The sequence below is a fragment of the Paramormyrops kingsleyae genome, chromosome 24 (assembly GCF_048594095.1).
Source record: "Paramormyrops kingsleyae isolate MSU_618 chromosome 24, PKINGS_0.4, whole genome shotgun sequence".
Classification (NCBI taxonomy): Eukaryota; Metazoa; Chordata; class Actinopteri; order Osteoglossiformes; family Mormyridae; genus Paramormyrops; species Paramormyrops kingsleyae.
In genome coordinates this window covers 10,307,933-10,335,899 of record NC_132820.1, presented here as the reverse complement: position 1 = coordinate 10,335,899, position 27,967 = coordinate 10,307,933, and the positions used below count along the sequence as shown (strand labels likewise).

Sequence of the window (27,967 nt, the reverse complement as noted above, 5' to 3'; positions counted from 1 at the left end):
TCAAACCACATACACATGGTGAAGTTGAGTGCAAGTTAAAAACAATTCTTATATAATGTACAAATATATTTTAATCATAAGTACAGCATAATATACTTAAATAACTTTATGGTGTATCGTTTGTCATATATGTATACAAAGGCCTATCCACTGGGGGATGAAGGAAGCCAAATTAAATAGTGGGAGTACACGCCACCCCCGTCCCATAGGATCGATGCCCATGGGTGACATCATGTATTTGGATATTTTCAAAAAGGTGAAAAATTGCATTTCAAATAGTACGTCAGTGTCCTTCATTTCTTTGAGAACTATTTTAAGTTTCAATTGTTTTCAAACGCGTGCCTGTCATATTTTGTCACCGACACGAACTGCAAAAAGCACCCGCACATTCCCCCTCTACTCTGCCCGAGTCAATGGTTCTCTAAAAGCCCCCACTGTGCGCCCGCACGATTTGCGTATTAACTACAAGTCCCAGAAACCATTGCTTGTAAACACACATAACGTGTCACGTTGACGTCCACAGTCTCTTTCTGATTGGCCGAGACGCTGTCACTCGTAGGCAGGTGTATCCACTGTACGCTCGACCCCCTATCAGACGCCAGCGGCCATGTTATGTCCCCAGGGAGTCGGTAATTTTTTTTTGGTGAAAGGGCTCGGAAAGCGGTCTTCATCCCGACTGAGAAGCGAGGTTCCAGCTCTCTGAAAATATCTGACGGTGCTCCAAGTACACGAACCTGTCGCCATGAGCCGTCCGTCCTCAGCGGGCGGCGGGGGCGGAGGACTCGCCGGGAAGGCTGGCGGAGGCAAACACGGCGGCTCTTCGGGAGCAGCCGCGGCCGCCGCCGCAGCCGCCGCGGCGGCAGCGGCAGCAGCTGCGGCTGCCGCCGCCGGAGTGTCGGGGTCTGTGGCCGGTTCGGGCTCCGCCGCGCCCGCCGCGTCCGTGGCGCTGCCGCCCGCCGCGCTGCAGGGCCAGTCGGCGGAGCTGACCGCGCTCTTCGAGTGCCCCGTGTGCTTCGACTACGTGCTGCCGCCCATCCTGCAGTGCCAGGCCGGCCACCTGGTGTGTAACCAGTGCCGCCAGAAGCTGAGCTGCTGCCCGACCTGCCGCGGCCCTCTCACGCCCAGCATCCGGAATCTGGCTATGGAGAAAGTTGCGTCCACGCTGCCTTTTCCTTGCAAGGTAAGACGCTGCTGGGGACGGGTCGAGTCAACTTTTATCCCCACTAACTTAAGCGCTGACAGCGGCTGTTGGGCTTTCCGCCGCGTTTCCCAGGCGTGTAGGTTGGCATTAGGGTCAGGGACGGATTAACTAGGGGAGATGCTCAGATCTCTTCATGCACTGTAGAGAACCGCAAATGTGCGTATTATATATCTTGTTATTAACGTGGGAAATCAAATAATGTGTCATCCATCCATCCATCCATTCATCCATCTGCCCTCTTATCCGGGAAGGGGAGGGGGCACAAAACTGAGATTGCACCCTGGATGGGATGCCACCCCATGACATGGCACATTCACCAGGACTCAGTCATATATTACAGGCAATTTAGAGATGCCAATCACTGACTGACAGCATGTCTTTGGACTACGGGAGGAAATCAGCTCTGCACAGAGGGAACATGCGCATCCACCCAAGCAGCCCTGAGCTGTGTGTATGAGTTGTACACATCGTAAGTGTGTGCAGTCCGGTGTGCATCCACAGGTCATCTCCGCAGGTGTCAACGCTAGATTCAAATTGTATTGCTTTGCATATACAGTCCGATTTAGGTGTGATCAACGTTTACCATTGACTGTGCACGTGGGTGCCAGAGAAGATTAACCCCGGTCGGCCTTGATTTTCGTCCTAGAACGATAGTGATCGTGAACGCGCTTTAATTTTTATTTTGCATTTTCATAGAAGAGGGATGAAATCGGCTAATGCTTTTCCCCCCAGCTGAAGTTAGGGCTGCTGTTATTATTATTTTGGACCCTCCGTGTCGGAGCTGCTACTTGCTTGACGCTGACCCGGCTTTCTGATTGCCTAATTTTTCGCCCGGCTCTTGATTGCATTGGCGGGGCATTAAAGTTGCATTCTTGCGGAAGGGGTGTCGCTGGCTGCTGAAAGGCGATCTCTGCCCCGCTGGCTTGAAACGGAGTCCCGTCAGTGCTTCGGTTATTGCGGTTTAATCCGGTCCGTTAATGGGACCGGGCTGGGGGGGGGGGGGGGGGAGCACTTAACGGCCTGCTTTTCGTGCTCCTCTGCACTGAAATCGCCGTGACTTTTAAGAGGCATCTAGGCGTTCCAAACCACCAATTCGGTTTCCGCTATGAGTCATTCAATAAAGGGGAAGGAAAAAGTTGCATTCTTCAGCTCCTGTCGCGTGACAGTATGCAAATTTCTGCGATTTGGTGCCTGAAAATGTTTTTCTCGGGGGCCAGTAAGAAGTAACTTTGCCCTTAAAAGGTGTTTGAATGCCTACTAGGTCACTGGACGAGACTATATTCTCTTTGTGCCGCAGCCAAGGGCGTAACTTTGGCTGGAACATTGGGGGGTCGAGGTCTCCACCCATTACAGGGGAAACATGATTATTGGGGGGGTTATATTGGCTGGATCTGATTATTGGGGGAGGTCATGAGCCCCCTAACCCCCCTGGCCGCAGCATACCTTATACCTGTGGAAATACCCCTCCTTCCAAATTTTTAAGCTCTACATCAGGCACACGTTTTCCAAAATGTAGCCTGCGAGTTTGTACCACAGATGATTGTATCATAACCTTCTTTGCACGCTCTCGCATGGCGCCGTGTGGAGATGCTGAACGTGACTGTGCAGCCGGCCACCTACCTGTGGGAGATGTTCCACCATCCCACCTCATAATTACAGATAGATGCATAAATTTTCCATTTATAGCTGAGGTTATGGGGTTGATTAGTGGCTTAGTTTCGGGACAGCTGGTCAGGCCAGATGTTAAAAGGGCTCTGAGACGCCGGTCTGCTCGGGGACACGTGCCTTTGTGACCATTGTCGTGACATCTGTCCTCCTTATGGTCCATGTTCCACAACCCAGCTGCCCTCCTGCCAACGAGGGATGCTCCTCTTGGGGGAGCCTTTTGTTTCAGGGTGGGACAGCCTGGGTTTTTGTTCCCGTTACCATATCTTGCTTGACAGTTTGAAGGCTTCAGTCCTCAGAATCTCCTTTACTTGAGATTACCTCCGCAAATTAATGTTGTAGTTTCTGGTTAAATGCTATTTTACGTTTTTAATGTACCAAAAACCCCCCCGTACTGGATAAGCAGTGTGGGTGGAATGTAAAAAAGAATAAACTAAAGTATCTTCAGTCGTCTGTCTCCGTGGCAACTTCTTTGGGGCGTGTTGCCGTGCCGACAGTGTGAAATGACGGGGGCTCTGGGAATTCCCCTGAAACACTTGCTATCTGCCCCCATAGCTGTTCTGTTACCTCTACAGCTAGCTGTGCTGTGCACTGCTAATTAAAAACTTTAGTGTTTAGCTGAGGTGTCCCCTGAGACTCTGCTAGTTAGGCCACTGTTAATTTAGCTAATGTGTCCTGGTCCGGGGGGGGGGGTGGACAAAGCGTAATGCGTGGTGTAGTTTATAATTAATTACCCTCGAGTGAGCAGTCGATTGCATCCTGGTCTTGATTTTGCATGCCTTGCTGTTTCTGAGTAACCTCTTTCTCGGTGTGAGTTTGTGTTGATGAAAAAGAAAAGTTATAATGCACTGGGTGTCACAGGAGCCCGTCGCTGCTCTCCAGCTTCCGAGACCTTTAGCAGCTGGATCAGTGGAGGATGGAGGTGATGTCAGTTTAACGCAGAGTCATGCAGAGGCTCAGTGATTCACAGCGTCATGTTTTTCATGAGGACGAACGGGCGATGACATAGTGAAGTTAATTGTTTAAGGGTGGGTTTCGATGTGCTTCATCCACGAATCAGGGCACTAAGGCCCTGAAGACCTCCCTCATGTTTGGGAGGATTGCCCCCCCCCAAGGACTGCTGCTGGAGGGGACCTGTCACTCCTTACACAATCCGGTTCTATTTACATTTTTGACGGGTTTATTACGTGATCTGCACACGTCTTGAATATGCAAAGGTGACACACAGGTGACGCCGGATGTCAGATTGCTGGTGACGCGCCGTTTAAACACTACTTCAGTTTTCCCACAGTGAGGCTGTTAATAAGCCTTTGCAGAGTTTAGAGAGTCCAAAGTGACTCCATTTAGATGTGCGCATGATTCCCGTAATGGCGACCACATAGAGCTTTGAATGAATGTTTTCTCAGTGAAGTATATTGATTTATCAGGTCTCTGCTGGCATTCCAGTAACTGGGAAAAAAAAGTGCAGGACAATCAGGAAGCTTAATTTTCCCCATTAATCCACCCAGACTGCCGGTAACCAGCTTAACTGTCAGCAGGGGAAGATGTATGACACCTTCAGTGGTTAATTTTTTTTCTGAAGTATCGCCATTAGCTGGTAAATGGTGCTGCTGTCTGAAATTTAACCCCCCCGCCTCCCCCCAGATTCAATCATGCTTGTTATCTCATGCCTCCAGATGAAGAAGGTGAACGGTAGGTTGGGTAATGGGACAGATTCCCCCCCCCCCCCCCTCCCGAACACCCCCCAGTTCCCCAGTGCCCTTCCTTGACAGCTTGCTGTCCTCTGGCATAAGTCCTGCTTCACACAGCTAACGAGGATTCTGTGAAGCAGTCACCCTCAGCTCAGCTCACCCCCGGACTCGCTCTGAAGGCCTGACTGCTTTTCCCTGCCTTTCCAGATAAATAATAGAACGGTACAAAATTTTCAGTTCAGTGTGCACAGTGAAACAAATGAATGCATTTATTGACATGGACGGAACCTAAATTCACAAGTAGATGCTCCACACGGAAAACATGCTAATTCTGGCTGCGAGCTGGTTGTGACCGGTCACGGTCAGTCATGATGGGCAGTTTGGGAGCACTTCGGTTTCCCCATAAAGTATATCGGCACTGGAGAGATAGTAGTTGATAAAAGAAAGACTGTCTGTTGGCTCTGTTATACTGAGGTCGGGTATGTTGCTGAAAACGCATCCAGCTTGCTGACAGTTTGAGAGGCCATCATCTGAGTGTGTGTACGACTGCAGCAAGACAGATGCAGCTCTGAAAGATGGTCTCCCTGTGGCGTTTAAGGCACTTCTGCCAGGAAATTCAGACCAGATAATATTATTATTATTATTATTACCAGCTAAATGGCTCTAATTTTGTAATGTGCAATTAAGTGTCTCTTATTATTCAGACATGTTACTTTTAGTTTACAACTGTTCCTGTTTTTGCAGTTTTAATAGTGGACCATTTTTAATCAATTTCCATTTTACCTGCTGTACCGAACTTGCACCAAATCACGAATTTTGTGTATCTTTGCATCCCTAATAGATCAGTATATCGATGCTTTTTTGATGGCAAAGGAAATTGCAGGTTTTACAGAAGCACATTTAGACGGTAAAACATTGACATATTAATAGACTGGCAGTAAATAATAGACAACAAATAACAGTAACCGTGCAAAGAATGTCAGTTAAAGTGTGGCGTGGAATTCTGCAGGAATGGCTTAGAAATTAATAATATTCCACAGTGGGAATTGCACAGAGAACAAATGTGTGCATAAACAGTTCTGGTCCATTCTGACAGTTGGCCATCCTGCCCCCTACAGTCCAGTGGCTGGAATATTTATAGCCGTCCCCGGAGCAGAGCGGTCTATTAGTCTGCTCTGCGTGATCCTGGACCTCGGCCCGTCCGATCACTCTCTTGGGGCTCGAGAAGCCCTGGACCGGCTCGTCGTGAGCGTTGGGGGGCTTCGTAATTCAGCCTGCGTTGTCGGTGTTAAGGGATTAATCCTTTATTTGGGGTAAGTGAAAACTGGGTTTGCTCTGTATGCCATATCTGACGTCTTTTACCACCCGGTCTCCTCCCGTTTCCTATCTAGCTCCAATGAACGGTCACATTTTAGCCCTAGCAGATGTTCTGCACCCCTCCAGATGGCGATACGACCGTGGTTTACAAGGCCAGAGGTGACCTTCCCAGCAGGCGGCGTAGTGGCTAAGGAGCAGGGGCTGGCCGCCGATTGGCTGGGCCGCCGATTGGCTGGGCCGCAGGGTCCCTGGGATTCTGTGCAGATGAGTGGACCCCTGATAACGAGCGATTAAACGTGAGATGAAGCATCACGCTGGGCCGCTTGGTCGCTGCTCGTCTAACACGCTCCATGAAGGAGAGGGGGCAAGGTGGGAGTGGGAAGTACTGCACATTCGGGGCATGAGCCAGAGCCCAGCCAGACCCCCCCCCCGCCCCCCATCCTGTACACGTGTGCGTTATTCCCCTGGGGGGTTCACTGGGGAGGAAACAGGCATGTAGGTGTGTAATGTTGCTGTCCAACCCCCCCCCACCCCACCCCAACCTCCAGACATCTCCTTCTCAGTAGTTCTTCCCTGGGGGGCTTTTTAATTAACGACCAGTGGGGGAGCGATTAAAACCGCAGAGTCAGGATATCAGAGAGAGACAGCTAAACACCCCCCCCCCCCCCCCCCACTAGCCTCATAACCTTCTCTGGGTCTCTCTCTCCCCCTCTTTTTCTCTTTCTTCTGTGCCCTCTGACCCCAACCGCCTCTGCTTTATGTTTCTGACTCTGATCCTTGCACACCCCCCCCCTACCCCCCCCCCCCCACACGCTTAACACAAATCCGCAGTCTGCGTCTGATGCGCTGTTTCCGCTTGCCGAGTTCTTTACCCATTTTCAGCGAAACGCGATGTGCCCACATTACTGGCCGTCCGTCCGCTCTCCCGGGCTGTGCCGTTAAATTCAGCGCTGAAATGAGCCCCGATCGCATTCGCAGTCCACATTACAGCTGCGCGAGGCTGTACGCCGCACACCGCACACCGCGATCAGGAAAGACGCTTTCGTGTACTGCTGTGAAATTCTGAGAAACAGAAGCTCCCCTAAGCCAATGTGCTCAGAGACGTCTGTGTAGATACTGTGTGTCACTGTCTCTAAGAGTGAGGGAGAGAGTGCCTGTCTTTGAAAGACACAGTCTCACTCTCTCTCTTTCTCAGACATACACTCTCTCAGCTGCACATACACCCTCTCCCAGGTACATGCACTCTCAGATAGAGTGAGAGTGTATGTCTCTATCAGTGTGACAGTATGTGTGTTGGTATCTGACAGAATGAGAGTGTCCGTCTCTAGGAATGTGCGAGTATGTGTGTGTAACTGAGAGACAGTGAGTGTGTGTCTTGGAGAGAGAGGGTTTGTGTCTCAGAGCACACACACACGGCCGGATGACGTGTGTGTGTGTGTGTGTGTGTGTGTGTCTGTCTAAGATGAATCTGGATTCCTTCCCCCCAGTATATTCAACATTTGTGTCGTGTGGCTGCCTTTTGAAACGTGAACAAAGCCTTTGTCTTCCTGCCACGGGAACAAACACAGTGGAGATGCAGTGCGGACACCGCGTATCTCTTAGGGCGCCCCCTTCAGGCACAGAGGCATCGCTGCACTCCCCCTCTCCTCCAGTGCTAGTCACTGAACACGGACGGCCATTTTCCACCTCGATGAGAGCGAGTGTCTTCCTGGGATTGGAGTGCGACCCCCTTTTGCCCATCCTGCCTTTCAGCGCCTCGCTGCGACGGCTTCCTGGGGCTGGAGGCAGAGTGGGGGGTGGCGGCTGAGCGGGGCGTGTAGAGAGAGGAGAATTCAAAGGCGTTCGCAACAAGCCTGGCTCTGCTCACGCAAGGCCCTGTCCCATCCCGTCCTCCAGGGTCCCGAGATTGCAGGGGTTTCCAAACACATTCCTCTGGACCCCGCTCACTGGAGCTGCCTGGAATGGGGGGGGGGGATGGAGCAGGAGGAGGTGGCTGGGAAAAACAAAGGGGCAGGCCAGGACTCAATATGGCTGCATTTGCGTGGGGGGGGGAGAGAGAGAGAGAGAGAGAGAGAGAGAGAGAGAGAAGGGGAGGGAGATCAAGGGGGGGGAGGGGAGATTATGGGAAGAGAGAGAGAGGCAGGGGGGTGTGCTAGTTTGACACACCCCCTCCCCTGGCATCCCCTCTCATGCAGGCACAAACACACACACACATAATCTTGCGCTCCGTCCTGTCGGTGCCGCGGTCTGACAGGAAAGCAATGTGCACGGCTGGAATTGCGGACCCACGGAGCACGGCACCCCCCGGAGGTCGCCGGCGAGTGTGCGGGGCAGGACAGACTGCGGCGTAGCGGGGCCAGGAGAGGAAGTTTCCGTAGCTCTTGCGTTCGGCTATCTGAACACGTGTGTGTTTTTTGTGTGTGTGTTTTTACACACGTGCGCTGGATTGGGAGCCTCCGGCCGGCTTTTATTTTGAAACAGCCGCTGTGATGTTTCACTAACCTTCTAATGTATCAGTGATCTAGCCGAGGTGAAAACGAGCTAAATTGTTCCCGGGACAAATTCCCGGATGCCGTGCGGAGCCTCGCTGGCATCTGGGGTGGCAGTATTTGGGGGGGTTCAGTGACAGGCAGGAGGAGGAGTCTGCACCGTGCGACTTTTTGTCACAGTGGGGACGTCCTGCGTCTCGGACAGACGGCGCTTTAGCGGCGGAGGCTCTGAGGGAGGGCGGCCGGCTCCCTGCAGCGGGAGAAGCAGCACGCGGCTCCGCTTTCGGGGGATTGGTTTGTGCTGAGCGAGCGCCCGCGTGTGCGTGCGTGAGGCTGCGCGTGTGGCGACGGCGGCGGGATGCTGTGCCCGTCTTCCTGCCTGCCGCTCCTGCGGGAGCTCTCTCAGTGGCGGCTGCTCCTCGCATGGCCCCATCCCGCCGGGCCCCAGGGCGGCCGGCCCGTGTGCCACACAGCGCCGATGCCGGAGGCCAAGGTGAGCTCGCACCTGGGGCTTTTGGGGAAGGGGACAGGAGAATCTCACTTTGACAGGACACACACACACACACACACTACTCTCTGATGTCACCATCCTGCATGTCTCTCCCACTGTCTCTCATATTTTCGTTTGTCCCTCTTCCTCTCTCTGTCCCACTGCCTCCATCCCACTGTCTCTCTCTCTGATTTTTTTCCCCATCAGTCGTTACGCTCTTATCCTCTAGGGGGCGCTGCGAGGGGCTCCGATCTCAGCGTGAACCTATCCCTCCAATCCTTTTACTCTGAAGCCGTGTGTCACCTCGCACCTGCAGGCGCTGATGTCATCGGGCCCCCAGGGGAGGGGTGTCGGTTTCCTCGTATCAGCCGCGCTCTCGGACATGCGAGCGGCCGCCGCGCCGTATCGCGCCTCTGATTAATGATGCCGCGGATGGTGATGTCATTAAGGGGGGGGGACATCGAGGAGCCTGATCTCTGACTTTTAAGGTCATGGGTTCGTATCCTGCATGGCGAGCCGCTTTAGGGGAAGGATTTTGAAATCTGATACGTTGCTGAAAAAGGGGGGGGGGGGGCGTAGCATTAATCCCCTTGATGCCGTGGGTGACTGTCGGCTCTACTGGGGTCACACTTTACGGCCACCTGCGGATCCCAGTCCCTCTGAGGGGGTTCCTGTCCTGGGGGACGCATTTCTGTCCCTGCCCCCCCCCCGCCATTCCAGTCTCCAGCTGGCTTCCGCAGTGAGGGTCCTGCCTCCTTGTTGACGCTCGCTGTGCGCCACATTAACCGGGAATGTCTGACTCTCTTCTCCTCAGCTATTTGTCTTGCTGCCCCGATTCCATTCCCAGGATTGGAAATAAACATTCCCGTTTTGGCGCGTTTGACTCTGATCTCTGTGATTCCATGCGGGGAATGTGTATGTGCTCCCAGCTCCATTTCACACGTTGCTGGGTTGGGGGGGGGGGGGTTCTGCAGACCCTCGATTTAGGTTGCAGGGTTTACATATAAGCCATAGAAAGGGGGTGGGGGTGTGAAAGGGGTGTAATAAATGGGTGTTTGTGGCTGTAGGTGGATTAACAGCCTTGTTTGTGGCCTGAGCAGTAAAATGCCCTAAATGTGTAAAGGATTTTGCGTTTTATTTTTTTAAATATATACCCCTGTTTTTTTGGGGCCTGTGTTTGCGTACATGTGTGTGTGTGTGTGTTTGAGCGTGTGTGTGTGTGTGCGCGCGCGCTCATTCTGAGTGGATGCCAGTGTTAACTCTCTGCTTCTTGCTCTCTCTCTCTCTCTCTCCCTACCTCCCCTCCTGTTACCCCCCCTGCTCTCTCACAGAGGCCGATTGATGCCCTTGCCTGGGCTGCCCTTCTCGCTGGGGGAGCCGAGTTTCATTAATACTGCCACCATATTAAAGTGTCCTGCCAGCTGAACTGTGAGACCACAGCAGCATTAGCTAATCGCTCGGGGGTGTGATCAGTGCCCCCCCATCCCCTAAGGAGCCCCATTCCCAAATTGCCTCTCTGATTGATGTCTTTTTTCACTCTCTCTTCCCCTCCTCCTCCTCATTCTCCTCCACTCATGCGGAGGGAAAAGGAGGGAATGTGGACCGGTACCGCTTGGCCCGTTTCAAGCCACATGGCGCAAACGAGAGCTCGTCGTTCAGGCGAAATGCGGCTGCCCGCAGTGAGACCTCCCTCCCCCGGGTGGCGCTGATTGATCTTCCTGAGCGGCCTTGCGGGTAGCAGCATGATGAATAATTGATGGGGCCGTCGTGGTAACAGTCTGCTGCTGCAGTTTTCCCAAGGGTGGTCCGGAACACTCCAAACGCCCCATAAATGACAAAAGGCGACACCGACAATTAACGAGCGGGCAACCAGGGGTGCCGGGCCAGACGGCTCAGGGAAGAACTTCGGCAGGGCTCACACGGTGGCAGTTTGTTGGCCTTCATTTGCTTTGTCTAAGAACGTGATGCACTAACATTCGTGTGCAGGCCGCACTCTTCCTCGCCATGTCCGTCTCTTGCCCCGCCTTGGGAATCCTCGGGCGAGTTCGTTTGTGGCTGGTGGGGTCCGGCGGGTTCCTGTCTTTCTCCCTCCGTCTCCGTATGGACGCATAAATAGATTTCGATAGATTCTACTCTTTCCCCTGTGTGACCCTGAGCGGGATAAGAGGTTGGAAGATGGATGTATAGACAGAAAGAAGGATTATTCTCTTTCACGTTGACAAAGGAGAAAACGCCGTCCGTTTGTTGGGGGCGGGGATAAGGGTGTGTGTGTGTGTGTGTGTGTGTGTGTGTGTGTGTGTGTGTGTGTGTGTGTGTGTGTGTGTGTGTGAGAGAGAGAAAGAGACCATGATGACAAAGACAATGTCACCTTTGCTGTCCTGTAAAGTGACAATGCAATTAGCTTTCGCATGATGGACTCGAGTCTTCCTGCCGTCAGCCTGAGATGGCGAGCGCACACACACACACACACACACACACACACACACACACACACAGGCACACGCACAGACACACTGAGCACGACATATGGAGCCACATGGAGTGCCCGTCGTATCGGCGACTCCACGGATATTAGATTAGCGTTTCTCCTCCCAAGTCTCACCCTCCTCCCTTTTCTCTCCCTCCCCCTACAGTACGCCTCCTCTGGCTGCATGCTGTCGCTGCACCACAGCGAGAAGCCGGAGCATGAGGAGCTGTGCGAGTTCCGGCCGTACACCTGCCCCTGTCCGGGGGCGTCGTGCAAGTGGCAGGGCTCGCTGGAGGCCGTCATGCCGCACCTGATGCACGCCCACAAGTCCATCACCACCCTGCAGGGCGAGGACATCGTCTTCCTGGCCACAGACATCAACCTGCCCGGTGCTGTCGACTGGGTCATGATGCAGTCCTGCTTCGGGCACCACTTCATGCTGGTTCTGGAGAAGCAGGAGCGATACGAGGGCCACCAGCAGTTCTTCGCCGTCGTGCTGCTGATCGGCACCCGCAAGCAGGCCGAGGGCTTCGCCTATCGGCTCGAGCTGAACGGCAACCGGCGCCGGCTCACCTGGGAGGCCACGCCGCGCTCCATCCACGACGGCGTGGCCTCCGCCATCATGAACAGCGACTGCCTGGTGTTCGACACGTCCATTGCCCACCTCTTCGCCGACAACGGCAACTTGGGCATCAACGTCACCATCTCCATGTGCTGAACAGGCGGCAGACGCCGTAGGACGTCAGCCGCTCGTGCTTTCCTGAGGAGAGGGGCAGTGCGCGTGCGTGTATGAGTGTGTGCAGGCGCGCCAGCGCCTTCCTGAATGCGTGTTCCTCTTTTGAGGCCAACTTCCTGCCGGATCTAAGTGGTAGGCCCCCGGCTCTCTGGGACGAGGTGTTTACGTGGCGACCACAACCCGATCGACCTCCATCGCGAGTTCGAGGGAGGGGACGTGCAATGACTGGTTCGTAAATGCCACAGGTACCCTGACTGCCCCCTAACCCTCCCCGCAGTCAGGGGAGTCTCTTTGAGTTCTGCACTTTGTGCTGCCCCTAGTGTCGGACTTGCTGTACTGCAATGCACATATATTTTTTTTTCCCACTAAGGTGACAGCAAAGCAGTGTTTGGAAAACAAAGCGTTGAAACTGCGTTTGGGGTTAAGGGTGCTGCACAGGCTGATGGAGCCTGCAGGAGGCACCGGGAAGAAAACGGCGACGGGTTAGTCGGTCCAGCTACCCGTGGTGGGTTGTGACGGCTGTTTGAGTTGCCGGAGCAACGACAGCGGAAAATGGCGGCGTTTGGTTGTTAATTGTTGATACTGTGCGCGTGTGGTTACCCCGACGTTAGCCTTGTTGGGAGATTTCCGACTAAGAACCAGGAGTTATCGTGCCCTCGCTAAAAGCCCTGTCGCCCTTGGTTACTTGCTCGACACAGCAGTCCTCTGCAGATGGATTCCCTGGGGAGGGGTGGGACTGTCAAATCCATTAATGCAGCTTTTTAAAAAGACTTGTTTTACGACACGAAGAGCGACTTGTATCGATGAGGAGGGGAGCGTGCTCACGATGTGCATGTTTCATTCAGCTTGTGACCATTAATATGTTTCTTACATCCACTCGGCTTCAGTCCCAGCTGTACAGCATGATCACCCTCCCCAGTCAGATATTCACAAAGCCTTACTTTTGTACTGATGTAAGCCCTCGATGGATGTGGTTACATGCAGTGCTTCGGACCGTAACCCTGGGCTGGTACTGCGGTTTCTGCACCGAGACGTTATTGCACACTCCCGGTAACCCCACTGCAGCCCACCGCCACTTATCAGATATACCTCTGACCTCTGTCTGTACGGGGATTGAATGGACTGCAATGATCTGATCCCACCTCAGTCTGTCCGCCTCTAATCTCTGTCCTGTATACGTGCAGCTGAAGTATGTACAGTATGTAGAATCATATATTTTATAAGTAAACTGTAAAAAGAAAATACATTGTTATTCTAAGATGTTACTTTTCAGCAAACTACATTGTTTCGGCGTGTCTCTTTTCCATGAATCCCCTATTATGGATCCATTTAATGTGGATCCATTTAATGATTCCTAGATTTTGCAATAACTAGTTAATGGAATAACATGCACTAGTCCCCGCTCGATTTGAATATTCGCCTACATCCATTTATTTGATTGTTTTGTATGATATCTCTTAAGATCAGATTTGGATTTTTTTTTTTTACCACAGTACGGTACGTTTCTGCCAGACACAAGGTCGTTTTAACGAAGCATTTTAACCCCGATCGCAGGGTATTTTAAGCGTGTATACGTTGTCAGGAAATTTGTCATCATATAATTTGCCCGCTTATTCAGTGTGATGGTGTAACGTAGTTTACCTTATTTGTGGCAAATACTGGGATTTAAGTTGCCATACTTCTCAAAAAATACCATAAACACTGCGGCACGTGATCAACGTCTCGTCTTACTAATGTCATTTTCGGTGTATTCATCTTATAACATGAACCACGTGAACCGTACGGTTAGTTTGCCTGAGCATCCGTGCTTGATCAGCATCTTTTTCCCGGTAAAATGGCTCGTTTCCCGCCTTTCCATCTTCCCTTCCTCGTAACAACCCCCCTGTCCTGACCTCAGTAACCATCTCTACGCCTCTGGTCGAACGTCTCAGCCCCGGCCAGCACTGCGGATCCCCCGCAGAACAGCGCTACCAGATCCGGGTGCTGTGACTCGTAGTGCAGCAGTAGGTTCTAGGGGTAATTCAATCAGGGTAATCGCTGAAGTGTCTCCCGGGACGCTGAAGCCGAATTCAGGCTTTTATAACGTTCATTAGCGGAATAGGAAACATCCGTCTCCTCCCCATGTATTATTATACAGCTCAGTTACTTAACCCGATTACCATTCGTCCGAAGTAAATACACTTAAATGCCTTTGATGTTTTTTACTGCTGTTTAAAGGCCGTGCATTTTGTATGCAGCCGTTTTCCTGTCCCAAACTGTAGAGTTGAAAATATAACGTCTTCAGTTTCTTTAAAAGTGTCACCTAATCCGGGCATTGGGCATACACGACTAAATCTTTTGGGGAACGGATTGTGTAATTTCTGTATTATTATTATTATTATTAGTAGTAGTAGTAGGCCTAGTAATAATAATTAATAATCCATAACCGACCTTTCTAAATGTGTTCCTTTGCTGTGGGAAGCTCGTCACCATTTCGGCGGTTCAGAAACCCCCCCCCCCCCAATACTGTACGCAGTGTTTTAGTCCCCTCAGGTTTCATAACTTCTGTTGCACAGACAAAACAACGGTAAACCTCAGCATCAAGTCTACTAACAAACTGCATAGCCTGTATTTATAGATGTCTTCGGCAATAAAAGTCTAGCCCATTCATTTTGATCCCATTACACCTTGTGGTTATGTATAATTTACCTAAAAGCCTCCCATGACAATGCAAGCCAGCAAACATACACGTTTCAAGTCCGGTCACCATGACCTGTGTGTGTGTGTGAGAGAGAGAGAGAGAGAAAGCTTGGGTAACTTGTAGTTGAAGATGGATGGTATCTTTCTTTCGTTTCTTTTTAAGAAAACCAGATATTTGCTACCGTATCTCGGCATAGCGCGCCATTTTTCCGCTGCGCATCTTTGGACTGTACACTAGCCTATATGTAATGGTTGAAAATAATACACGCGCTTTTTTTCTACAATACTTGTATTTGATCGCAGTTTATTGGAAGTGTTCTGTTTTCTATGACTTAATTATACATTTTAAAAGAATACCTTTATCGATGGTAAATGTGGTTATATGTGTTTACATGATTAGTGAAACAGGAATCGTTTTTTTTTTCCATTCCGTGTACAGAAAACAGATTTGGTATAGAAGCAAGTTGAAGCTTAAAATAAATATGGGAATAGATGAGCAATACTCCAGAGCTGGTAAAAGCTGAACCAGTCAGAATGAATGTCTTTGGGGTGACATGTTTTAGCTGCTATGACCATGACAAGTTGCAATTGTAGAGGAGCTAGTTTAGAACATCTTGTCTGTAAATATGGCTGTGAAACGTAGAGGTTACAGACAGAAGGAAATGCGCCTTTCTTTTGGGCATCTGGCTTCATATACACGTTTTAATGATTAAAAACGTGATTTTAAATCTTACTGATCTTACCCCTGTCGAATGTGTGCCCCATGTAACACGGGTCACACGATGCAAGGTTGTTCGCAAGACAACTTACGGGACGTCCTCTACTTCAGGATTTCTGTGGAAGGAATCGGGATTCATTTAAGATCGATTCAATGTAATGCATTGGTTTTAAAAACCAATAAACAGATTTAAAAAATCTCAACCAAAGACTATAACAGCCAGAGGAAATTTACCGGGGGAAGTCTGCGGCTTTCTGTTTCGTGGCGTGATCCTAAAATTAGCAAATCATATTATCGTGTCTTCATTTGATGGTTTTAGAGAGTAATACGTTGTTGCTGGAGTAAACGGTCTGTTATTGTTCATATCTTTAAATTGAACGTATCCGTACTTCATTTATTATAAAGTAAACGTTCCTGACTATACGTATGAAGTGTTTGCGTTGGCTTTAAATGTAACTTTTTAAATTACGGTTCTGAAAGCTGGGCTATCCTAAATGGCCGAATTAAAAGAAAATTTTGTAACACTTTACTTGAGGGGACACAAATACTTAGTAGTAACTGTAGTACAAATCATGAACAAACATAAACATCGCTACATAAGATGAAAGATGTACCATGATTCATTAGTGATGAACAAACGTGAAAGCAATATTTCACTTGTTATTCATGACTTGTTCCTTTAATAGATCCTTAGTAGTTCCTTAGTTGTAGACTAAGATTTTCAGAATTATCAGATATAGCAGGGTTATTCAACTCACGGTCCTCGAGGTCCGAGCACTGCTGGTTTTCCAGCCTTCCTTTACCTGTCGGTCAGGTGTGAAGCCTCTGACCAATCAGAATCAGTAATTATTAAACAACTACCTTGGAGAACTGAAAACAAGGCCTGGATTTGGAATCGAGGTCCAGAGTTGATGAACCCTGAGATTTAGTAACTGCTTGGGATAAATACTAGATCAGTATTTTACATGTTATTCATTATTTGTTCATTCAGTAGTTCACAAATGTTTACAGAATTCACAGGTATAGTGAACATGTATAGTACTTGCTTGAGAAGATGTGTAACAATTCATTAATGATGAACAAACATGAGATCAGTTTGCAAGTAACTTAATTTGTGGTTAAGTAATACATAAGTAATAGCATAGTACTACATTATTTGTGTCCCCTTCAGTAAAATGTTACCGAAAATATTATAGGAAAACAAAGAACAGTAAGCACCCTTCCAGATATCTGCATCAAAATAACATCGTTTGAAATATTCTCATGCTGTCTTACATACTAAAGTGTGTGTGCAAATCTTTGTATTTTATTCTATATGTGGGTCCATGATGATAAGCATCTAACTACTCTTAACTCTGGTTAAATGACAGAGATTTTTTGTATCGGAGTAATCGATTGGCTTATCAATCAGATTCTAATTTGGAAGCCATCTCGCTATTAGCTGATTAGGTATTTGGGGTCTATAGCCACCAAACATGAAAAGCACTTAATATGATTACGTTTTTAACTGCTGGAGAGGGATTAGTTTTGGCTGTTCTTAAATCTGTAATTACCATTTTTATTACATATACATTTTTGGCCAGGGATCGACATTACCCATTCCGCTGTCTCGAGAGCAGCGTTCCTCCTCGAGTGAAGTGAAGCGGGGAAATAGGAATCGTACTGGAGGGCCGTAATGACGGTCACGTCTCCTCCTATATCGATTATATAATACCCTCTCTGGTATCTTCCCCGGACCAGATAATGAGTAGTCTCTTAACGAAAGATTCTTTCTTTCCATTTTGCGCCAAGTCTCCCGAAAAGGCAGAGGAAAAACGAGACGCACCTCCGTACGGATATGCTGACAAGTCTAGACTGTTTAGGGAGGTAAATACATTCCTGTTGCAATCAAACGACAGCAGCCACCGAGGTGCACACGCGTAATTCCCTTTAAATGACGTGTAGAAGGTTTTGCACACCTGCATAGTTATTCTTTCGTGTAGTCGGCTTGTCTAACGCCAAGATTGTAGATGAGCCTCCGGCTCGTTCCCCAGAAAGTCCAAGTATTCGAGCGCTGACGGTTAGTGTCTAAATGCTTTTACGAGCGTTCGAGTTTGTCACTATTATTTATTAGTATCGATTGTTTTCATTCTGCTAGTTCATTGGAAATTTCGGTGTGATTTTGAACAATGTAAAGTTACTCTGCTTTTAAAAAAAACCCTGCAGAGCAGGTGTTAACTTGTACTGTGCGTATTTGTTATAATATACGTTTATTTCGCATATTTTAAATTCACGTGTTTGTTGGCTGTTCATAAGTTACGAATTGTGTGTTCATTTGTACGGTTATCTCCGCCCTTTTAAAGCTTACCCCCACCCCGTGACCACTTATTTAAAGTCAGAAAACTACTGGTATTCTTTTGTATTACTCATAGAAATTATTCAGAATATCTTTATTTTGGTCTCTGTAACACATGGACTTCAATGAAATGATTTATACATCATGTTTAAAGTCTCTATAAAAATGAGATCTGTGTGTTGTCATTATTAAACGACACCCACCGCCAGTACAGTTTAATCTACTCATAATAAAACCGCCCTGTCAGCACACACTCCCACTGGGCATTGTTGTGCTGATCCGGGATCAGTCCTACAGCATGCGCGTCTCCATCAGCTCCTGCAGCGTTCCCGGTCGCGGCTGTGCGACCTCTGCCTGCCGGACCGCTCCCTCTCTCTGTCACTGTCCTCCCTGTGGTGCCGCTCTTCTCTCCGGTGTCTGTCCTCCCGCCTGTGCCTGTCGCCGTCCCGGTGTCTGCCGCCGCCGTCCCGGCTACGTCTCGCCGTTTCGTCTTTCCTCCTCTCCTCCTCCCTGGCCTGTCCATCCCGCTCCCTCTCTCTCTCCCGTTCCCGCTCCCTCACTCGGCCGTCATCCTGCCGGTCCCTGTACATCCTCTCCTCGTGTCTCCCGTCCCTCGGCAGTCTGTCCTCTGGTGCCCTCTGCTGGGCGTATTTCTCATAGCCAACATCTGGTCTCTCCTGCTTCACCCTGACCGGCGATGGCAGTGCCTGTTCCTCCCTCTTTTCCTCCTTTGCCTTCTTCTTCTCTTTTTTCTCTTTCTTTTTCTTCTTCTCTTTCTTATCTGCAATGTCAGGACAAGTGACATATGTAACCCCAGAACCCTCAAAGAACAACCTCAGCTAGCGCTGACTTGAAGGTACAGAAGGCGGAGGCCAAAATACCCCCCCCCCCATTTCTGATGGGCTGCACCTCACCTTTCTTCCCTTTCTTCACCACCACTGCATATTCCTCCTCTTCGGGCTCCGAGGAAGAGGGCGGCAATGTGGGCGCGCATCCCTCTTCCCTCAGCCGCTTGGTCACATCGTCAATATCGTCCGTGTCCTTTGGCGGACGGTAATTCAGCACGTGATCGACGCGGATGGTGCGGCCCTTGATCTGAATGGGGGGGGGGGGGGGGATCAGATCAAAGAGAAGCAGCAGTGACGCAGGGCAAATTCAGATCAAGTTGGCAAGTTTTCAATAACAAAATGTAACAAATTAAATATATACGAAATCTCTAAAGCACCGAGCAAAGATGGTGGCTCTGAATTCTGCAAGTGGTCACCAGCATCATATCCAAGATTGCTTTATAAAATGGTCCACACCCCCAACCTGAAGATTTTTTTTTTTCTTCCAGTCAAGTAAAATGAAATGGTCACACTGTGACTGGCAGGGTCAACTCGAAAGATTAATCCTATTAAATCATCCTAAATCCTTCCACCACTGGGTGAATATTTTTTGTGCATTTTTGTTTCATAGAGTGGTGGTCATCTGGAGATCTATTTCACACTTAATAACCACACTAAGTGAATGGAGACCATGGGACTCCAGAAGGGACAGAAAATGACAGAAGTTAGTGATTCAATTCACCCTTTGCATAATAAAAATTTGAATTGAAAATGATAGTTTCATGCCATGTGCTGACTCTCAATCTGTTTCAAAAAGCAAGACTTTGATTGGCTCCATCTTAATCCTTTGAGAAAAGGAAGCCTTTGATTGGCTCCAACTTAATCCTGTGAGAAAACTGAGGCTCTGATTGGCTTTACCTTAATCCCATTGAAGTTATCCACAGCCAGAATAGTGCTCCTCTGATCCTCGTAGCAGATGAAGCAGAAGCCCTTCGATTTTCCTGTCTTCTTATCTCGCACCAGGTTAATATTAGCGATTTCTCCATACCTGCCACGAGCAAGGTGGATGGGAATTAGTGTTTGTTGTTCTTCCAGGAGATGGGTGGAGCAAATATGAGTGATGCGAGTTACGCACTGGGAGAAAACGCAAATGAGGTCACCCTCCGTCAACTCGTACGGAAAGCCACCTGCAACGCAAAGCAGAACCAGTCACTACTGCGGGATTCAGGCCTATATCTGAATATGTATTGCCAACGCATCTGTTTACAACCCAAGATTCAAACTCCATCAATAAGAATACTTTAGTGGATCAAAATCTTATAACGTGTCCCTCAAAGATACATTTTAGTAGTGATGCTCCGATTGATAAAAATAACTTGATCGGCGAACCCCAAAAGCGCCGATCAAGAAAGCTGATCACTTGACGTAAATTACTCGCGACTTTTTCCACACGTGCATGCACGGCGCACAGGTAAACAACAGCAGAGCGGAGCTTACTAGTGGCAACATGAGTTCTCCCCTCTGGAAGTTTTTCCAAAGTGTCCGATAAAGACGTAAAGTTAGCCGTTTGCAATGTATGTCGTGATGAAATCCCTCGAGGTGGAAGCAAGCAACGGCATTTTAACACCACTAACATGATTAGGCATCTTGGAACACGCCATACAACTGAATATGCCGAGTATGAGAAACTAAACCACTCTGCTCTCGGGGAACATTTCATGTGTTGACCCTGGAGGTGTCAGGCAACAGTGCTGACCAAAGTGTCACTGCCCCTCCTTCAGTGTGGGGCGCCAAGTGTCAAGCGCTTGATTCTTCAAGATCTTCACTGTAGCCTATTTCTACAGTTTTTTTTTTCTTCAATATAGTTAATTTAGAGTTAGTTTCATTTCTACAAATGGTGCAAACTCTGCTAGATTATAGATAAAAGATTCCCCCATTCCCCTGCCATTCTGTGATCGGCAATCGGCAGATCATGATCTTGGTGATCGGTAATCGGTGATCGGCCCCAAAAATGCTGATCGGAGCATCTCTACATTTTAGCATAAACTAAAAATGCTGCAAGATTTTCGTTTGATGAAAGGACACTGAAATAGGGTCCACAGACTGGTATGTGGAGTTAAACAATTTTCACGGACTGGTTAATCTGGTGGTGAAGGGATTACTGGTGATGAGGATGGGGCTCGGTTGAGAACCCCTGCACTGAAGGACAATTTGCAGAAAATCTGTATAAAAGGTACACTACAATTTAAATGTTAACTGGGGTCAACAGATGTTACACTGGAACTACGGGATGTTGCATTTACATCCCACAGCCATTCAGCTGAATTAAATTATATTTATTTTTATTCAGCATACCTCCCAAAACAAAAGAGAAAGCAAAACAAAACCAGTAAGGGTTCAAGGGAAATTGCACAAGATACACTGTAAGGTTACACAGCTACTGTAGCAAGGTTCTGCATAGATATACAATATAACATATAACTAAGAGCAAATAACATATACTGCTCTAAATGGAAATGCCCCAATATTAGCATGGCTCTAGCCCCAGTTAAACATCCCGGACAGTCTGTGGCGTGGAGCCTTTCTTTACCTATGAATATCCAGGCACTGTCCTTGTAGGCAGAATGCCAAGACACGGAGTCCTTCACGCCGAACTCCGCCTCCCGCTGATTCAGCTCATTGATCAGCTTGACCTTGGTTAGGGGACTGAAGGGGAGGGGGACCACGATGGACAGTCATTTAAGAAAACATATACTGCAGCAGCCACGGTTACTGTTAACTATTCGCCAGCGCGTGAACCGAATGATAACGTGGAGGGTGGAGCTGTGACCGAACACCCCCGGGGATGCTGGACTCTTTCAGGCCCCCAACTGCGCGTTTCTCCCTGCGTTAGGAGGCTTTCCTCCATCCAGATACCCGTTATCTAGGCCACTTGTCATTTTTGCCGCATAACTAAACTCCAGCCCTTCCTGTACCCGGTTATAGGTGGCCGTAGCGTAGTGTGCCTCACACATAGCAATAATCTGCCCACCAGTTTTGCTGTTAGCGAGATGCATGCAATGCAGAAACGTTATACGGTGTTTTTCGGACCAGAAATTAGCGACCCGGTATATTAATTAACATCTACAGCCACATAACCAATCTGGTTTTGGTTAAATAGAATTTCCTAATACAGTAAGCTGTTGGTCTGTAAATAGTATTAAGCAAGTCAGCTACGTATGTGGGTCCTCTATACACAGAGTGCAGTCACAATCTCTGTAGATATCAACAGCCTATGTTGAGGTTCAGTTATTAATTTATACGTATCTAATCGCTAAGAAGGCAGTGAAAAACAATCAAATGAAGGATCCCAACCACGACTGACCGGAAAACCAATTGTCACTATATCGCCAACCTAAAGACCAAACCGATATTACTGGAAAATTCACCCAAAGTCGTTTTTCAATAAATTATATCAACTACAGATATAATTAAGTTGAAAAGTACTCACTTCATTTTGAAAAGAAATCAAGATTTCGTTGGCAAACATGCAGCTCAGCGACACCGGTAGCATTAGCCGCATAAACTTCCACTTCCGGTGACCCACGGGGCGCCAGCTTCAAAATAAAAGTCCTACATAAGGGCATTTTCACATCTTACGCATGAAAATACATTGTGTCGTATACGTACACTCACCTAAAGGATTATTAGGAACACCATACTAATACGGTGTTTGACCCCCTTTCGCCTTCAGAACTGCCTTAATTCTACGTGGCATTGATTCAACAAGGTGCTGAAAGCATTCTTTAGAAATGCTGGCCCATATTGATAGGATAGTATCTTGCAGTTGATGGAGATTTGTGGGATGCACATCCAGGGCACAAAGCTCCCGTTCCACCACATCCCAAAGATGCTCTATTGGGTTGAGATCTGGTGACTGGGGGCCATTTTAGTACAGTGAACTCATTGTCATGTTCAAGAAACCAATTTGAAATGATTCGAGCTTTGTGACATGGTGCATTATCCTGCTGGAAGTAGCCATCAGAGGATGGGTACATGGTGGTCATAAAGAGATGGACATGGTCAGAAACAATGCTCAGGTAGGCCGTGGCATTTAAACAATGCCCAATTGGCACTAAGGGGCCTAAAGTGTGCCAAGAAAATATCCCCCACACCATTACACCACCACCACCAGCCTGCACAGTGGTAACAAGGCATGATGGATCCATGTTCTCATTCTGTTTACGCCAAATTCTGACTCTACCATTTGAATGTCTCAACAGAAATCGAGACTCATCAGACCAGGCAACATTTTTCCAGTCTTCAACTGTCCAATTTTGGTGAGCTCGTGCAAATTGTAGCCTCTTTTTCCTATTTGTAGTGGAGATGAGTGGTACCCGGTGGGGTCTTCTGCTGTTGTAGCCCATCCGCCTCAAGGTTGTGCGTGTTGTGGCTTCACAAATGCTTTGCTGCATACCTCGGTTGTAACGAGTGGTTATTTCAGTCAAAGTTGCTCTTCTATCAGCTTGAATCAGTCGGCCCATTCTCCTCTGACCTCTAGCATCAACAAGGCATTTTCGCCCACAGGACTGCCGCATACTGGATGTTTTCCCCTTTGCACACCATTCTTTGTAAACCCTAGAAATGGTTGTGCGTGAAAATCCCAGTAACTGAGCAGATTGTGAAATACTCAGACCGGCCCGTCTGGCACCAACAAGCATGCCACGCTCAAAATTGCTTAAATCACCTTTCTTTCCCATTCTGACATTCAGTTTGGAGTTCAGGAGATTGTCTTGACCAGGACCACACCCCTAAATGCATTGAAGCAACTGCCATGTGATTGGTTGATTAGATAATTGCATTAATGAGAAATTTAACAGGTGTTCCTAATAATCCTTTAGGTGAGTGTATATCTCAATTCCTTCTTTGTATGAGAATTGCAAATTATGCTGTTATCTTGCCAGTTATGTAAAAGCGATGGCACATTGTAAACTGGTGATATCGACACTGGCTTAGGAACCAGAGGCGACAAGGAGACTTGTACCCAGGGGCGCCGCCAGGGGGGGAAAGGTTAGAACAATTCTAGGGGCCCAGCACTGACATGGGGCCCTGTTAGGGGCTTTACCTTTTCGCAAAAAGGGGGGGGCAAAATTGTAATCTTTCATGGGGCCCAAGATTTCTGGCGGCACCCCTGCAAGTACCCCCCAATATTTAATCAATTAATTTTCCAATAAATAGACTTTTGAATTTAAAATATATATTTTTCATTATTATGTCCTCCAAATATAAAACGCCGTTGGACTTTTACTCTGTGTACTTTGTATGCTTAGTATAAATATTGCCTACCCCATATAGGCCTATAGGCCTATAAAGCAACTGAGTCGAATTTACCGCTAAAAAAGAAGCTGGAGAAATCACAACCGAAACGTTGATGAAAAGATTTTTAATCTCACTTTTTACTCGGTCATTTCATTATGTTTTAAATCTTCTTCTGTATGAATGGCAATCCGCACAGTGAACTTGATTCTTTCCACTCTCAAAGCCAGATTCATTAGTGACTGTAAATCACCTACGTACAACTTAAAAAATATTTAACTACCATCCCGCCTATAGGGTGTAGTAGCCTTCGACCTGTGAGTTCAAGAAGATTTTTCATCAACGTGAATTTGATGAACGATCATTTAGAATGGATAGATGGGAGATTATGGTGTAGCATAACAAAAGCATTAAAGGTAAATAAATGAGAAGCAGTGTTAACTTTAAAGATAGACACCAGCTTGTCAGCATTTCCCCAATCCGGATAAAAGGCACTTAATTTATTTATTTTATTTATTTTTTGATGTTGATTTCTGATATCTCTCTTTGCTCTTCCACTCTCCTGGTTTTATAGCATAATCTCCGGTCCTTTGCTTATGTGATTCTCCTGTTTAATTATTTGCTGTAAAATAGAGTACCTGTACACGTTAAATCCGTCATTAAATTCAGTAGCTATCTGTAAATTAGATGCTTTGACTGCAAAATTATCCTGTATACAATATTGTTCTATAGGGACAACCACCAACATCATTCTGTTTAATTCAAACATAAAAACTAAATAGGCTATATACACAGAAGTTATATGATTCATCATCTATAACATTTCGTTTCAGATTTGCCCTTTAGCAACATTGTTGTTTTTATAATCTTAAAATAATTTTCTAACTTGTTACTGTATTGGAGAGCTGCCAAAACAAAATATCACATTTCATTCCCTGTGGAGTATTTCAGGACAAATGACGATCGTTGCACAAATCTGAAAATTCAATTAAACGTGTTCAGTAACTCCGTCGATATGCCGATGATTTACAATATAGCTTGTACATAATGGCAGAAATATCAAATGCTTGTCTATATGGAGATAGACCCAACAATGTGGAGAAATCAAGACCAGAATCAGGGAAATGTCGTTATATTGTACCAACTGTTTGGGTGAAGGCACGTGGACAAAAGCTCAAATTATGAGACTAATGCAATTCTTTCGATTAGCTCGTCAAATTGTATTTAAAAAAATAATTTCTTCATAAAGATTTGTTGGGTAAAAAAATTGCAGAAAATACAGTAATTTGTTAATACATCATGATTCTCAGTTACATCTTTCGGCAAAATGAATAACATTTAAAATAAAACAACCGTTTAAATAATATTTTTTTTAATTAACACTCATGAAGCTTGTTGTTCGGATAACGTTCTATATTTAGATTCGGTTCTTTTATTTCCGCAGATACGGCGTGTGGAGTGGAGCGCGGAGAAGTGCACAGGTAGAGGGGGGAAATGAAGCAAAAAAGAACAAACAGAACCATATGGCCCATTGAACGGGAAAAAAAACGTTTGCCATTCCAAAAAAATAAAAACATCTTTGCGCGATAATTCAAATATCTAAAAAATGTCTGCCATGAGATTTCTATTTTTTCCGCTCAAAAGGAGGTTGTGACTATAGCCAGTGCAGTAGTGGGGTGAGCCACTCCCACGCCCCGCGATATGGTCTGTATGTGACAATTACCCAGGACTGTTGTTCCAGGAAGTACTGTGTCCTCAGAATGGCGACCCCTAAAGGTGGTGAGGGGCGCTACACGTGAAAGTCTGCCCTTGAGGCTGGTAAAAATGGCACTGAGCTCCTGTCGCACCTCCCTCTGCCAGAAGGCATAAACCAGTGGGTTGATGAGCGAGTTTGACAGCCCAAGCAACCAAAGGTAAGTCTCAATAACAGAGTACAGCATACAGGCTTGGCATAGCACCTGCACCACACTGACGATGAAAAACGGGCACCAAGAGAGGGTGAAGCAGCCAACCAGGAGGGCCACCGTCCTCAGGGCCTTGACGTGACGGCCGAACCGGCTCGGTAGCGGTACTTGGGACCCGGCTAGCCTGGCGATACGGATCTGCCGTTGGTGGCCGCAGGCGATCTTCAGGATGTCCAGATAGAAGTAGATGAAGATCAAGAGGACGGGGAAGAAGCAAATGCAGAAGACCAGGATGATGCTCTTGGGCTGGATGACAGAGAAGAACGTGCAGGTGCCGTTGTATTCTTCCACCTGCATCTCTGTCACCATCCCCGGCAGGAAGCCCACCACGAAGGAGAGCGCCCAGAGCGTCACCAGGGCAACGGCCGTCGTCCGTGTCCTCGAGATGCGCGAGTAGCGCAGGGGAAGCTTTATGGCGATGTAGCGGTCCAAGGAGACGAGGAACATGGTGAGGATGGAGGCCGCTGACGGCGAGGTGACCAGGGCCATGAACATCAGGCACTTGGTGCGGTGGATGGGTGAGGTTTCAGAGTTGATGGCGATGACGGAGATGCCGATGATGGCGACGCCCACGAGGGTGTCAGCTAGAGCCAAGTTAAGTACGAAACACCAGCTCTGGCCGCCCTTCTTGCGGATGAGCAGGACCAGGGAGGCGGCCACCAAGACGTTGGTGCTGATGATCAGCACAGAGCTCACGCCCAGTATCCAGCCTAGAATCTCCAGCTCCATGTCCAGGCGTGTACATTGGCAGGACGTTTAGCGGGCTAGCGGTCCTACACAGGGTGTCTCATGCTAAACTGCCATTCAGATCGGCAGTTCCCTCTAAGAAAGTCTTGGGTCGAGGGGAACCCTATTCTACCATCTCCCGATCGCACAGTGCGTCTCTGTCCTCACACCATCACGCAACTGTCGGAAAATGCCAGAGCAAATCTAAGGACCAGACATTTATTAGATCTGAGCAAACACATATACTTTTAAAATAGGCAGCCTGCTATTAGGTAGTATGTTGCTGTGAGCATATGGGCACATTTTAGCAGATAAACACAGTGAAAATCTTGTGATATCACGACATTAAGGATAGGTGTTTTCTCAAAGTGTCGACGTGCTCTACCAGTGTCCCGGTTATGCTGGTATATATTGGCTCCTGGGAGGGAAATCCGTGTCGGGGATTGTCCCTCCTGCTTGTCTTTCAGTGTCAGCTTTCTCGCAGCTGTGTCTTCTCCACATTTGACCCTTGTTCGGCACGTAGCCTTACAGTAGCACGATTCCCATCAGATAATCTCTCGGCACAGACATTCCAGATGTGCAGCAGGGTCCCTGAGGTTAAAAGTCAAACTGGCCGATGAATTAAGAGGGAAAAAAATGCATGTAAAGAAGCAAACAGGCATTTAAAAAAGCTGCTTATGATCGACAAGGTCTTCGCGGTCTGCTCTTGGTGTAGCTCCCCTTCCTCATCGGCCGAAGCTGTATCCAGATGTTCGGATGAGTGCAGTAGGGGTGAATCTGCAGCGCTGTGTCCTGTGGGATCGCTGCGTGTGATGTCTCTTCCGTTCTGTTTGCTTAAGCCAACTGTACAAAACAGGCAGATCCGTGAAGAAAAATGAAATCGTAGAAAGAAGGAATCCCCCTTCTCCACACTCACGCCATCTCCTCTCTCAAGAACCCTCCCTGAATAAATTCCCTGCCAGATCCTTGAATTGCTTATAGACCTTTTTAATATTTCCAGTTTAATTTATATAGTTTAAAATGCTCCAAGGCACTTAACTAAGCAGTGGTCATTGATGGCAAGTCGTGTTTGACAAGTGGCACGTGGACCAAGCTCTCTCCCAGTCCCTGGTCACCGGATGCTATCTTTAGGTAATGTTTTTAACCTCCAGTTTCGTGCCTTCATTTGCCTGCTGAGCCCGCCTCTGTGACCAGCAGCCGGTGTCAATTATTCAAGATCAAGGACGGCCAGACAGACCTGTTTGCGCGCGTCTTCATTGTCCACTTAAGGCAAAAACAAACACTATAACATTAACCGAGTCCCAAACCCTCAAATGAAGGGAAACAGGCTTTCGGCACTCAGGATAAAAAGAGACAGTATTGCCACT

At 47.9% G+C, this 27,967-nt stretch overlaps 3 protein-coding genes across 4 annotated transcripts; 1 reads left to right on the top strand and 2 right to left on the bottom strand.

The window, feature by feature from the left end:
• The first annotated feature begins 549 nt into the window (after positions 1-549).
• On the top strand, positions 550-17,957 carry siah2l (seven in absentia homolog 2 (Drosophila)-like). Its single transcript, XM_023844950.2, has 2 exons — positions 550-1,180; positions 11,487-17,957. The coding sequence occupies exons 1-2, from the start codon at positions 743-745 to the stop codon at positions 12,036-12,038; spliced, it is 990 nt and encodes a 329-aa protein (XP_023700718.1). The 5' UTR covers positions 550-742; the 3' UTR covers positions 12,039-17,957.
• rbmx2 (RNA binding motif protein X-linked 2) lies at positions 17,868-22,192 on the bottom strand. Its single transcript, XM_023844951.2, has 6 exons — positions 22,106-22,192; positions 21,206-21,321; positions 19,751-19,802; positions 19,534-19,663; positions 18,703-18,883; positions 17,868-18,569 (listed from the first exon to the last, which is right to left on the bottom strand). Exons 1-6 carry the CDS (start codon positions 22,108-22,110, stop codon positions 18,100-18,102), a joined length of 954 nt encoding a protein of 317 aa, XP_023700719.2. The 5' UTR covers positions 22,111-22,192; the 3' UTR covers positions 17,868-18,099.
• Positions 22,193-24,181: 1,989 nt separating this feature from the next.
• Positions 24,182-27,967, bottom strand: LOC111860839 (glucose-dependent insulinotropic receptor). Of its 2 annotated transcripts, none has more exons than XM_023844892.2 (2): positions 27,838-27,967; positions 24,182-27,443 (listed from the first exon to the last, which is right to left on the bottom strand). In XM_023844892.2, exon 2 carries the CDS (start codon positions 26,601-26,603, stop codon positions 25,548-25,550), a length of 1,056 nt encoding a protein of 351 aa, XP_023700660.1. In that variant the 5' UTR covers positions 26,604-27,443; positions 27,838-27,967; the 3' UTR covers positions 24,182-25,547. The 2 variants fall into 2 exon arrangements, with proteins under 2 accessions (XP_023700660.1, XP_072562867.1); XM_072706766.1 differs by having other exon boundaries at positions 24,182-26,780; positions 26,986-27,961.